We start from the raw sequence: 13,627 nt of genomic DNA on the forward strand, positions 1-13,627 counted from the left end.
CATTAACCAAATCTGCCGGATTTCGGCCCTAAATATTTCGAGTTAAAATTCAGATTTTTTGGGGGGCCGAGACCTCGCTCAGACGGAGATGCACCCCGCAGCGGGGTGGGCGGGGGCTGGCTGGCACTACCGCCGGCGGCAGAGCCCACGCAACGAGCAACGCTCCGTTAATTAAGCACCGATCCGTCCGCAACGGGACCCGGAGGGAGGGGGAAACCGGGACCGGGACCGGCGGACACAAGGACCCAACGGCGCCCTCCTGCTTCTCGCTGCGCGGGAAAACCCGCGGCCCCGCCTCCGCTCCCCGCCCCTCAGCCAATAGAAAGCGTCGAGCGGGCGTCTGGCGGCGCTGATTGGCTTGGCCGTCCGCGGCGCGGCACGGTTGCTAGGCGGAAGCGGCGGGGGAGCGGCAGCATGGCGGGCTTGGTGCTGGGTGTGGGGCCGGGCGTGCTGGTGCTGCAGCTGCTGTGGGGCCTGGCGCTGCTGCTCTGCCTGGCGCTCTCCCGGGCGGCCGGGCGGGCCCGGTGAGCGGCGGGAAAGGGGCGGGCGGGAGGGTGCGGGCAGGCCGGGCCGGGCGCTGAGGGCCTCTCCCCGCAGGTTCGCCGCGCTGCTGGTGGCGCTGGGAGCCGCCGGCCTCAGCGCCGCTCTGCTCCTCTTCCCCCGGGAGGACGAGAGCCCGGCCGCAGCCGACGACGACGAGGTGAGCCCGGGGGGCGGCGGGGCGTTACCTCGGGGAGGGCTCCAGGAGCCCCCCAGGCCCCGGGGGTGGGCCCTCAGACCCCGGGGATGGGCCTTTACCTCAGGGGTGGGCTCCAACGGCCACTCTGGGGCCCTGGGGATGGGCTTTTACCTCAGGGATGGTCCCCAAGAGCCACCCTGAGGCCCCTGGGATAGACCGTTACCTCAGGGATGGGCCCCGAGGCCCCGGCGATGGGCCTTTGCCTCAGGTATTGCCCCTAAGAACTGCCCCAGGTCCCCGGGGCTGGGCTTTTACCTTGGGAATGGGCCCCAAGAGTCACCCTAAGGCCCTGGGGATGGGCTTTTACTTCAGGGATGGTCCCCAAGAGACACCCTGAGGCCCCAGGGCTGGACTTTTACCTCAGGAATGGGCCCCATGGGTGTTCCAAGGCCCCTGGGATGGGGCTTTACCTCAGGAATGGGCCCCAAGAGCTGCCCTGAGGCCCTGGAGATGGGTCTTTACCTCAGGGGTGGGCCCCAAGAGCCGCCGTGAGGCCCCGGGGCTGGGCTTTTACCTCAGGAATGGGCCCCATGGGTGCCCCAAGGCCCTGGGGATGGGCCTTTACCTCAGGAATGGGCCCCAAGAGCTGCCCTGAGGATGGGTCTTTACCTCGGGAGGGGTCCCAAGAGCCACCCTGAGGCCCCGAGAATGGGCTTTTACCTCAGGAATGGGCCCCAAGAGCAGTGCAAAGGTCTGGGCATGTGTGTTTACCTCAGGAATGGCCCCAGAGGTGGATTTTTCCCTCAGAGATGGACCCCAAGAGCCGCGCCAAGGCCCCTGGGATAGACCTTTACCTCCGGGATTGCCCCAAGAACTGCCCTGAGGCCCTGGGGATGGACTTTTACCTCAGGGATTGCCCCAGGAGTCGCCCCGAGGCCCCAGGGATGAGCCTTTACCTCAGGAATGGACCCCATGGGTACCCCAAGGCCACAGGGATGGATCTTTCCCTCAGAGATGGACTCCCAAGAGTCGTCCCGAGGCCCCAGGGATGGGCCTTTACCTCAGGGCTGGTCCTGCGCTGCCTTTTCGGTCTCCTGCGGCTCCTTCTCCGGTGCGGGCTCCCGTCAGTGCAGGCTGTGTCGTTCATGGAGCAGGGATCTGTTTATTTCTTTAAGAAAATCCCTTATTTACGTGCCATTATACACGACCCGTGGGGTTTAGCTCCCTTTCTCCCATCCGCAGGCCCAAGAGGCTCTGTGCAGGAATTGCACCCGTACTTTTATCCCTCCCAGCTCAGCCCTGGGCTCCAGCAGCTGCTGCTCCGCCTCTGCCGTGCCCTTTCACAGCTTAGTCCCGGCTCTCCGTGCTCCCACCCGCCTCCGCCTCCCACCACACCTCAGAGCCCGCCAGTAGCCACGTGGCAGGTCGTTTTGATGATTTTCCCTCTTAATTCCGCAGCCTTTCGCTTTACCCCAGCTCTCCTTTCTATTTTGAAGCCCAGGAGCTGCATTTTGGCTCTCCAGTAGGTTATTACCACGCTCAAGCGTGGAGCCGTCTGTGTTTGTAGACAGCCCCTTGTCCGTGTTGTCGGGCACGGAGATCTCCAGTTTCGGGTCACTCCAGGCTGCCCACACGACCGCTGCCTGAGCTGCCATCTTGAGCTTTCCCAGAGCTCTCTGGGCTTTGAGCACACAAAGTTTTGTGGCGTTTCAGATGCCGTTTCCTCTGTTGTATTATTAATGCCCATTAATTATTGCTCTTCTAGATCTTCATCTGTGTAAATCCCTACTAAAGGTCCTTGTAAGTTCTTTCTTTCCTCTGCCTTGCGTGGGACCTGCTCGTGTAAAGGTTGGAAGCGAGATGAAGGGCAGGCGAGCACGTGTTTGTGCCCGGGAGGCCAACAGAATTGGAAAGCTTTTTTTTTTTTCCCGGATCTTCAGTTGAACTGGACCTGCCCTGACTATCAATAATACATGACCTGGGCTTTCTGCACCGAAACTCTGCTAATTGGCTAATTAAAAAGTGAAACGTGCAGAAGGAGCCGACGCTTCGCTCACAAGAGACTCTCCCGGCAGCAGCACCGAGGCTGAGCGTGTGCTAATGCGTTTTATAAAGCTGAGCCGGGTGTGAGCGAAGCTCTGGGGGAGTCTCAGGAGCCGAGAGGATGAGTTCATAACCAGCCTTCTCATGCTTGGCTTCTCGCTGTGTCTTGCCTTGCTGTCGCGAAGGAGCGGTGAGGTCGCGTAAATGATCACACAAAGGTTTTGCAAGAAAAGATTTCACTGAAAATTTAGAAAATGTGATCTTAGAGTTGGTTGGCAAGGTTCAGCGCTCTGTTACTTCTTAAATGAATGGAATACAAAATCAGAGAGGGGTTTGAGTGCAAAACGATTTCTGCAGAGTGGAAGAAAAGTGTAAGGGGGGAGGGAGACCCTGCTGTTGAGTCCCCAGGTTCGGACTGGACCCGCTTGCTCTGTAAACTCCTTCTCAGAGAGGAGCCTCAGTGCAGCTGGATCCAGAACCGGCCTGAGACCACAACACTTGATGACTAAGGAAGATGTTTGGCGGCAGTTCAGGGTGTGCTCACAGTTTAAAGAGAGAAAAAAAAGTCATAGGGATTTAGCAGCTATCAAACAGTGTTTAACTTAGCATTTACGGAGTGATTAAAATGAATTTGTGATTACAGTCACGGTAATAGAATATTATGTTTTGAATCGATTCACACACACACGCACGTAATCATAAAAATTCCTCCTGAGTTCCGTGAGATACTCACTTCAGATCAAATCATTTCTCAGCAGGCGAAGGTTGAGTCTCGAGGCGATCAGCCCAAATAGTTCGCGAGTTACTCCGAGAAGCGTCCCGCTGCGAGGGAGTCACTGGGCGCAGCCCGCTGCGGACCGAAAGGGCTCGAAGGGCTTCCTTGGTACCGCTGTTTGTAGGGCCCCGAGATGGTTGACCTTAGGCATCGGTGATTTTCCGTCCTGGTCACGCTCCACATGATGCAGACAGCAGCTCTAAACTCCAGTGCCACCCAGACTGTGCAGCTCTGCCGTTCACCGGGCGGGTGCGACTCCAGGCAGCGGGAGATTCCGGCGCGGTCAGGGAGCGCCAGATGGGCCCAGCTCCCTGCTCTTGTGCAGAGACCAGGAAAGTGCTGAGTGGTCCCGATTCGCTGCCCACCAGGTCTATGTTCTGCAGTGCGAGCAGGAGCACAACGCTGGCTGGGTCTGGGGTCGCCAGGTGTGAGGGGGGGCTGCACCACCACGTTCCACCCAGTGGCTGAAGTCAGTCTGTCTGTCCACAGAGCGGCGGCGTGGTCACCTCTTGCCTCTGTGCCTGTAAACAGAGTAACACTATATTCCAGTTATATTTCGAGGGAAATTTTTTGATCGATTGCCTTAATTATCAATGTTCATTAAATGTGATTAAACAAGGTGACGTGTAAGTAGGGTTTTGTAGCAGTGTTACCTGTTCAGCGAACTTCCGCACGCTAATGTGTATGAAAATATTTAGCAGCAAGCAGAACATAACTGGAGTCAACAGAATCACAGTGGGGTGCAACATCTGGCTCAGGATTCCAGTCGCTGCTGGGGACCATCCGAATAAGGCATCCCACCAGCACCCTTCCCCATCTTTTGTCCCTCTTTCGAGGACACAGTGTGTCTCTTCTGTGTCACGATGGACGGCGATCAGAGTCCTTCGTCCAGCGTCTCGAACTCGTTTCAGCAGTTGATGCAGGTCATCGTGTTGCAGCAGCTTTCTCACCAATGTGAGGTTCGTCCCGATAGGGGTAGGTGACGGGTCGTGATATGACGTGTAGCTGGATGGCAGCAATGGAGGAGTTGTGACAGGAGCTCAATAGTTGAAGTCGCATCCTGTAATTCTGGTAAAATTACAAGCACGGGTGTTAAAGTGGTCACCTATATCTGTGGTGGTTTTGTCTGTAGATACAGAATCACAAAGGTTTCTCCTGCAGATGCATCCATCTCCAATATAGATGTGTATAGTTTCAGGGGCTTCATCAGGATGCAGATTCCCTTTCAAATTTAGTTGCTTTATCCCAAATTATCTTTCGAATTTTAGCGGGTAGGGTGCCTTCTTCACCTTTTCTTCCATTTGTTGCCACAGTGGATTATACCCACAGCGGGGCCTGAATACAACTGAGAGTGAGAGAGACATGAATTGGGGTTGCACCTAGTGCATCCGTAATTAATGGGTGATCTTTTCCAGTTATTCTCTCCCATTGGGGTAAAATATCAGAGAGGAGCCACTGATTAGTTCCTAAGGCCGATAGAGAAGATTGTAAAGGTTGGTTTAATTTGTACAAATTCCTTGTTGCTGAATTTCTCGTTTGCCTGAACTGCAGCATCTGTGGTGCTTAGCACTCCCAGTCCAGTTCCAAAGACACCAGTCGCATCTTTGGTCGCTTTGGAGAGGCGAGGGTTCATCCGTGCGGCCACGCTAACCATCCTGTGTAAGGTGTTTTCAGGAATGGCGAGCAGGTCGGTTGAGCTGCAGAGACGTTAACCTGCGTGGAGAATGCCAGTCGTCTGAGAGAGACCGTGAGGGGCTGAGCAGCGTTGTTGGTTGCCCCATGTTTTTGATTAGTTAGGGACCAGCGTTGTAAAGAGTTAGACAGGAGGCTCAGTCGGTGGGTGTAATCGTTCGATGTCGATTTTGAACTGGAAGCCTAAGCTGGAGCGAGAGTTGGGGGCTGTTGAAAGGCACGTTAGGAGTGTCGGATGGGGGGTAATAAACGTGTACCGGCATTCGTGTTTGAAGGGACGGGTGTGGGTGTGGTGTTCTCCCCCAACACAGCCTGTGACGACGTGTAAATCTGCGGTCGTGTGTTCAGTGTGATTTTAATTCGACATCCTACCGAGACGGTGTCTCCTTCGGTTCCCTTTAGAGATGGGACTGGTGAATTTTCAGTGTCATTTTTCATGATCCAATCTTGTCTATGAAAAGTGATGTTATTGCGTAGCGCTGTTGCGGATAAATTTAGATTAGATATAGGTATGTCACGAAGGACGTACGCATCGTTCCATGGCCACCCCACGGAGCAGAAGTTCCACAGTTGTCGCTCAATAATCATGAAATTAAACAATTATTTCCACACCACGTTTACCCCAGAAGCAGAGTGCTAGTACAGGCTGTGTAAAAATGAAATTATACCGACAACCTGGTTCTGGTACATCGTATCAAGATTTTTCCTTGTCTCTGGTTTTGGAAAAATTGGTGCAATATATTCTGATTTCAGTGGGTTTGCTGTGGGTAGATCCATTGATTACACAACACCCTATTTTTATTTCTTCCCTTGGTGTGGGCTGGAGTGATAGAATTTGGTGATGCTGTTATTATTGTGGGATATTCCAGTTCCTTTGTTGTGTAGTGTTTCCCATTTCCGTTCTTCCTGGTCCTGAGGGTCTTGTGTGTGGATTGTCCACGGATTTTGTGTCTACACTGGAAGCGTTATACTTACCCCAGTTAAGAGGAAGAATGATGCTGAACTGGGGATACGCTGCTGTCATAGAATCATAGAATAGTTTGGGCTGGAAGGGACCTTAAAGATCATCTGGTTCCAACCCCCTGCCATGAGCAGGGACATCTCCCACTAGACCAGGTCGCCGTTGCCATCGATGTAGATTCTTCGATGTAGTTTGGTGGGGAAGGCCGAACGGGTTACACCTTTATCACACAGGATAAATTCACCTGGTAGTTATTCTGTGTTTCGTACCACTACTGTTAGTAGCTTCCCAATTTTTGTTAGGGTTAGGACTGATACTTGAAGCGAAAGACCACACGCTGCCGTCCGGCAAATGCCAGGTTCATCCGCTTAAAACATCGAATCCTGAAATGTTTTCGTTGCGATCTTTAACTGCAAAGCGAGCAGACAACGTACGCTTCTCGCCAGGGAGCCGCAAATTAACCTTTGCAGTTCGGCAAGCAGCGCTTGCTCCGTTCACTCCAGTGATTTTAACTCGTTGCCGTCTGGGTCGTATCCCCAGCTTCTCAGCAGCTTGTTGTGTTGGTATTTATAAGGTCCCCTGCGAGGGGACCTTATAAATGCCTACAAATATCTGCAGGGTGGGTGTCAGGAGGATGGGGCCAAGCTCTTTTCAGTGGTGCCCAGTGACAGGACAAGGGGCAATGGGCACAAACTGAGCCACAGGAAGTTCCGTCTGAACGTGAGGAGGAACTTCTTCCCTCTGAGGGTGACGGAGCACTGGAACAGGCTGCCCAGGGAGGTTGTGGAGTCTCCTTCTCTGGAGATATTCAAGACCCGCCTGGACAAGATCCTGTGCAGCCTGCTCTGGGTGACCCTGCTTGGGCAGGGGGGTTGGACTAGATGACCCACAGAGGTCCCTTCCAACCCCTACTGTTCTGTGATTCTGTGATTCTGTATTGAAATGTCTGCTCCCGTATCTGTCAGGAATTTTGCCAACTGTTGTCGAGGTCCAACTGGGATTGAAATGTGCAGGCCATTATCATGTATCCGTTGGTGGGCTTCCACTTGCTGGACAGAGAGACCTGATTGTCATCCAGGCACTATTTGTTTTTTGACCAAGAAAGGAAAGGGTTATTATTCTTTCTCGGAGCTGGTAGTGGTGTTTGAGTGTTTGGAATGTTTTCTTTTCCATCTTTTATATGAGTCCTAGCCACTGGTAGTTGTTTCTCCGCAGCTTCCCAGTCATGTCAGTTGTCACGAACCCACTCATCCGAGAATTTGGGAAATGGATTTATTCTGTTTTTTTGTAAGTAATCGGTGATACTGCTTGCCGTCCTGCCGACTACACCAGTTTGTCGCGAAGGAGCAGTGAGGTCGCATAACTGATCACACAAAAGTTTTGCAAGAAAAGATTTCACTGAAAATTTAGAAAATGTGATCTTACAGAGTCGGTTGGCAAGGTTCAGCGCTCTGTTACTTCTTAAATGAATGGAATACAAAATCAGAGGGGGGTTTGAGAGCAAAACGATTTCTGCAGAGTGGAAGAAAAGTGTAAGGGGGGAGGGAGACCCTGCTGTTGAGTCCCCAGGTTCGGACTGGACCCGCTTGCTCTGTAAACTCCTTCTCACAGAGGAGCCTCGGTGCGGCTGGATCCAGAACCGGCCTGAGACCGCAACACTTGATGACTAAGGAAGATGTTTGGCGGCAGTTCAGGGTGTGCTCACAGTTTAAAGAGAGAAAAAAAAGTCATAGGGATTTAGCAGCTATCAAACAGTGTTTAACTTAGCGTTTACGGAGTGATTAAAATGAATTTGTGATTACAGTCACGGTAATAGAATATTATGTTTTGAATCGATTCACACACACACGCACGTAATCATAAAAATTCCTCCTGAGTTCCGTGAAATACTCACTTCAGATCAAATCATTTCTCAGCAGGCGAAGGTTGAGTCTCGAGGCGATCAGCCCAAATAGTTCGCGAGTTACTCCGAGAAGCGTCCCGCTGCGAGGGAGTCACTGGGCGCAGCCCGCTGCGGACCGAAAGGGCTCGAAGGGCTTCCTTGGTACCGCTGTTTGTAGGGCCTCGAGATGGTTGACCTTAGGCATCGGTGATTTTCCGTCCTGGTCACGCTCCACGTGATGCAGACAGCAGCTCTAAACTCCAGTGCCACCCAGACTGTGCAGCTCTGCCGTTCACCGGGCGGGTGCGACTCCAGGCAGCGGGAGATTCCGGCGCGGTCAGGGAGCGCCTGATGCTGCACCACCGCACTTGCCGCCGTATCTTCTTTTTTTAATCTGTGTTTTCCTCTTTCCCCCCATTTCCCTTCCGAAAGGGAAGAGTTGGGCGCAGTTCCTTGCAGCGCTGGGAGGTTTGGGGCCGGGGAGAGCTGCCGCGGGTTTTGACTCGCGTTTCTTCCCCGTGCTTGGTGCTGTGCCGTTCTCTCCCTCCACGTTAGTGTTCCCACAAGTGGCTTTTTTTCAGAGGAAAGGGCTGCTTCCTGTAGTCGTTTCTCACACACCCCACTTCCCACAGAGAGCACCCATGTTGGGGATGAAAAGCGAGGGGAGAAATCTGGGGGAACCCCGAAGGTTTTCCTCCTGGGGTGATCTTCCTGGTCAGCCCTCTTTTCCGGGATGCAGCGTGCTCCCTCCAGGCTCCTGGAGCAGGCCGAGGCTGTAACGTGGGGTATTTTTCCATTCTCCGCAGATCGTGGACACCTTCTTGATCGGCCGCTTCATCCTCCTGGCCTTGATGAGCCTGGTGTTACTGGGGTGCCTGTTCCTGCTCCTGATTTACCACCTCATGGAGCCGCTGTACGCCAAACCGCTCCACAGCAGCTAGCGGCAGCCGGAGGCAGCCATCCCTGCGAAGAGGAAATCCCGACTTCACGGCAGTGAACCGGGAAGGGAGACCAGGAGGTAAACGCGTCGGTTTTACCGAGCTCAGGCGGGGCCGGCGGAGCAAGCGAAGCGCGTCGCTTGCGCCCAGCGCTGCGTCTTCCATCTTTAAAAGCCAAGTTTGGACTGAGCACCAGAGCGCCTTCCAGCCCAAGGACTCTGCAGACTGCAAAGGTGCTTTCACCTTTCTTCTTTTTTACAGGAGGGTTGTACTGCACTTTATTCAATGTAATGAACCGAGACAAGATGGTTTGTTATCGTTACCCACAAGAGATGGTTTGTTATCGTTCCTTTTTCACTTTAGTTTAATAAAACTCTCTGAGAAACCCCTGACTCGGTCTTTATTTACTCTCCAGGAGCGTCACCTTTTGCCACCCTCTGGTGACAGCGTCTCTGAAAGCTGCCTTTTCCCCGTGGCAGACGTGGGGTTTTCTGGGAATTCGGCGTGTGGTTGTGGATCGCTGGCGACGGTCCCTTTGTCTGGAAACCTGAGCCTTTTGAGCGGGGAGGGAACAGCGTGCAAAAATTATGCCCAAATGGGCAAATTAAAATCTCCCCTCGGTGAGGATGCGGAGGAAAACGATGGCTGGCCTCCTTGCGCTAAAGAATCTTGCCGGCCCACGAAAAAACAGGACTGTGCTGGTACCCGAGTGTCTCCCCGCATGTTGAGACCCCAAATTGTCATCCTGGGGCGCAGTGCTGAAGGCAGTAGTTCACTCCAATGCCTTTCCTCTCGAGGGCAAAAAGCACTTTTTGTGTCGTTCAGCACAAATCCTGGTTTTCTCCCTATTTTTTCCTGGAAACCAGCGGGGAAACAGCCCCGCTGAAGCGGAGTGGGGAGACTGGGCCGAGCCGTCAGCTGGCAGATAGCTCGGCGTCTGCAAATCTGTCTGTTGATAGCAGCGGCTCGCGCAGGCTGGGCGTCTGTACTGAACTAGCAATAGCAACTGCTTTGTGCTGTCTTAGCCACCCCTCAATAGCTAAGTTTCTTTTAGTTGCATGAAACCTCATGAGGCTTTTAACTTGCTTTCAGGAGGAAAGAGTTTCGGCGGCCCGGAGCGTCGTGTGACCATTTTTGGAGCAGGGAGGGAGCCTCCGCCAGCCGTACTGCGCCGGGGAGAGGTTCCCGCAGGTGCCCCGCCGTAGCTGGGCGAGGTGAGTTGCGTACGGCTCGTGTTTTCCAGCCCCGGAGGGATGAAGCCGCTCAGCCTTTCACGGTTGAGCGGGCAGCGGGTATTGCTGTGAGGTTAAAGCCGAGCGCGAGACGGTGCCGCAGCCCTGAGCTGTGCTCAGCGGCAATATTGCCAAAAACCTGAGGGCAAGAAACTCGTAGCTCTTGTACAGTTTTTTATTCTTTTCCCATTTTAGAGGGTTTTTTTTTTTTATTTCATTTTGAGCTGAAGATGGTGAACAGCAAATAAGAGAACCGGCCAGCTCCTGGCAGCCCTGTCCTGCCAGCTGTCAGTCACAAAATCTCGCTATCAGGACATGAAAGATTAATAAGGCAGAGCTAGCGGGCTCCGAGACGACGCTTCCCCTGCGGAAAATGCCCTAGCACCCAGGAGCCCTAACTCGGTCAGCTAGAAACATGTAAGTACATCTCAAAAAAAGGCAGACGAGAGGAGTCTGCTTTCCGAGCCGCGTAAACACTTGATCCCTTCCTATCCCGAAGCCTATGTCCAAGGGAGTCGAACTATCATGTTAAGGAACACGCCGAGCATTTATGCAACACGAGCGTGCCGGGTCTCTTGGCGGTTGTGAAGTTATGCCTGACACAAAATTCATATTTAATTCATCATCTAAATAACGCTTATGAACATGAAGCTAGTCTCGCAGCTCGCTCCGGCTCCGCGCCCGCCGTGTCTTTATTCCCCGTGCGGCGGGCCGATTCGGAGAGCCTCGGCGAGGCCGCAGCGGCGAACCCTCCCAGGCGGCGGACGCGGCGTTTTGCCGGGCTTCGAGCCTGACGAACGGGGAAGCCGCGGCAAAAGCAGCTGGGGCGCTAAAAAAAAAACAAACCAACAACCCTAAAAGCAGAAATGCAAAGCTTTTTCCAGTTTCGCGCTGTCGATAAACCCAGGACGTTTGCTTTTTCTGTCCCCTGAATCTGTTTGTAACTAAATCGAAAGGCTCGTCGTGCGGGGCGTGTTTTGGGGAAAGCGGCAAGCCGCGCTGCAGGAGGGACGTGGTGGCCCCTACCCGAGGAGGCCATTTGGTTGCTTTCCCAAAAATCCCATTAAACGGGGAAAGAGCGGTTTCGCCTCCCTGAAGTCATTTCGAGCTCCATCCTCATCCTTCGCCACCCTTGGCAGCGGGGAACGACCGGCTGGATGAACTCAACCCGGGCTCTCTCCGCGTATTTATTTATTCTGGGCAGTTCTGCTCCTCCCCGCGCAGGGGCTTTCCAGACGGTTCCTGTTTATTTTTGGGAAAGGAAAGACCGCGTCAAGGAATCGGTATGAGCCAGCGCCGCTTTCCAGCCGGCCCCAAATGGTGATTTTTTTTTTTTCTTTTGCTGCATTCCCCCACCCAAGCCTCCAGCTCCTGGAAGATAACCTCTCGCTAGCACATCCACCTCCCTCGAGCACCCTGATTAGATTTTTGTAATTAATGTGCAGCAGGAGGGCGGGTTTGGCTTAAATCCCAACCTGTCAGTCGCTTGCAAAGGTGTTGGGAGCTCGGGAGATGTTATAGCCAAGGAGCCCTGCTCCAGCCCGGCTTTCTCCCGAAACTGCGAGCAGATCCCAGCTTTGCTCTTGCAGGGTGGGAACGCCGGGTGCTCCGCGTCCTGAGGAGCCAGCCCCGTGCAGAAGAAAAATCCCACTCAAATCCTAGGCAAAAGGGATGTTTGCACAAGATACCACGCGCGCCAGGAGGAGGCCGGCCGAGCTGCTCTTGGGTCGGGTGGGAAAACAGCCCTTTTCCCCCCAAAATTCCCTGCCTGGCGTGTTCGAAACGAGCAGGGACGCTCCCGTGCCAGGGTGCCGGTACCCAGCCCGTCCCTGGAGGGAGAGCAAGCGTCTGCAGGAGCAACTCCTCGCCTTGATTTAAGGTCCTTGAACGACGGCAATTCCTCACGCCTTGCGCTGCGCTCTGCCGGCGCTTAATTACCCTCTCTGGTCAAAGCTGGCCTCTTATTTCCACCTTGACTTTGCTGACTTCAGCTTCCCCGCTGTTGGATCCCCGCTTTGCCTTTGGCTGCTAATTAGAAAGCCCTTCAGCGTTCGCCGGCTGCTCCTTGCATAGCTAATTACGGACCGTGCCCCAGCCACCTCTTCACCTTCACAGCGGACCGACGGCGTTCCTCCAAAAGAGGTGCGGCCCCCTTTTTCGGCAAAGCTCTGCCGAAACGGTGTCGCGGCGGTGGCGGCCGTGGTGTCGCCTATAGAAAAACACCCCGGGGCTGCGTGTGTCGGAGAGGGGAATCGCCCGCGGGAGGGTTGAACGCCGGCAGCGGGGAGTACGGATGCTCCCCGCGCGTGCCACGCTCGCCCCAGCCGCGTCGCCTGCGGCGAGGAGCCCTTGAGCTATAAAACCCAGGTTTTCCGGGCGGCGTGCTAGGAAAGCAGGCTCCGCGTTTACCAGAGGGGCTCGTCGGAGGAGGAACGAGACGAGGCGAGCTGCAGACTTCTCCCGGAGGAGCTTGGCTCGATTTAAACGGTCCTTTGGCTGGGGCAAACCCGGGGGGATCTCCCCTGCCTTCCCGCCCTCCAAAATCTCGGCGAGATCTGGGGTTTTCTTTGGCATTTGGCTCCTCTTTTTTTTTTGTTTTTTTTTAAAGTTTAAAACTGCCATGGGCCGTCTGCCCTTCCTCCTCGCTCCCGGCAGCGCAGCCAAGGCTGCTCAGACTTTCCAGACACGAGCGGGACGTGGCCCAGGCCTAAATTTGTCCCGGAAAAACTGTGAGCAGCTGAAAGAGCAGGCAGGAGGTGGTGGGAGGGGGGAAGAAAAAAAGAAGAAAGGAAAAGAAAAAGAAAAAGAAAAAGAAAAGAAAAGAAAAGAAGAAAAGAGAGAAGAGAAGAAAAGAAAAGAAAAGAAAAGAAAAGAGAGAAGAAAAGAAAAGAGAGAAGAAAAGAAAAGAGAGAAGAAAAGAAAAGAAAAGAGAGAAGAAAAGAAAAGAGAGAAGAAAAGAAAAGAGAGAAGAAAAGAGAAGAAAAGAAAAGAAAAAAGAGAAGAGAAGAAAAGAGAAGAAAAGAAAAGAAAAAAGAGGAGAGAAGAAAAGAGGAGAGAAGAAAAGAGGAGAGAAGAAACCATAAAAAACAACTTGCTTTTGCAATAAGCCCCTGCACGTGTCAGGGCTTGTGGGATTTTTGGTTGAAAACGAATTTCAAGCTCCCCCATCCTCTTGCACGAGGTGGATGGGCACGGAGCGAAGCGAAAGCTCGGGCAGGCGTGCGCCGAAGGAACCGCTCTCAGCCCGGCGCGGCAGCTCTGCTGGCATCGCTGGCCCGTGTGCTGCGGGAGGCCGCGTTCGCCAGGAGCCGTGCAGCCTGGGGATGCTGCGGCGTCGGCACTTTGTCTCTGCTGAGGACGGGCCCTGTCGTGACACCTCTCCCTAGGGCTCCGTCGCGGTTTCCCCCCAAAGGGGGAGGTCATTT

The 13,627-nt window shown here is 53.9% G+C and overlaps 1 protein-coding gene across 1 annotated transcript; it reads left to right on the forward strand.

The window, feature by feature from the left end:
• The first annotated feature begins 414 nt into the window (after positions 1–414).
• TMEM218 (transmembrane protein 218) lies at positions 415–9,349 on the forward strand. The gene is made up of 3 exons (XM_075442415.1): positions 415–524; positions 598–700; positions 8,839–9,349. The coding sequence occupies exons 1-3, from the start codon at positions 415–417 to the stop codon at positions 8,971–8,973; spliced, it is 348 nt and encodes a 115-aa protein (XP_075298530.1). The 3' UTR covers positions 8,974–9,349.
• The last annotated feature ends 4,278 nt before the right edge of the window (positions 9,350–13,627 follow it).

The sequence above is a fragment of the Opisthocomus hoazin genome, chromosome 24, assembly GCF_030867145.1.
Source record: "Opisthocomus hoazin isolate bOpiHoa1 chromosome 24, bOpiHoa1.hap1, whole genome shotgun sequence".
NCBI classification, from domain to species: Eukaryota; Metazoa; Chordata; class Aves; order Opisthocomiformes; family Opisthocomidae; genus Opisthocomus; species Opisthocomus hoazin.

Excerpts from the sequence above, each read along its gene's own strand:
- TMEM218 (XM_075442415.1), top strand. The coding sequence starts at position 415 with ATGGCGGGCTTGGTGCTGGGTGTGGGGCCGGGCGTGCTGGTGCTGCAG. Across the intron at positions 525-597 it reads CGGGCGGCCGGGCGGGCCCG|GTTCGCCGCGCTGCTGGTGG; the intron begins GTGAGCGGCGGG and ends CTCTCCCCGCAG. Across the intron at positions 701-8,838 it reads CCGCAGCCGACGACGACGAG|ATCGTGGACACCTTCTTGAT; the intron begins GTGAGCCCGGGG and ends CATTCTCCGCAG.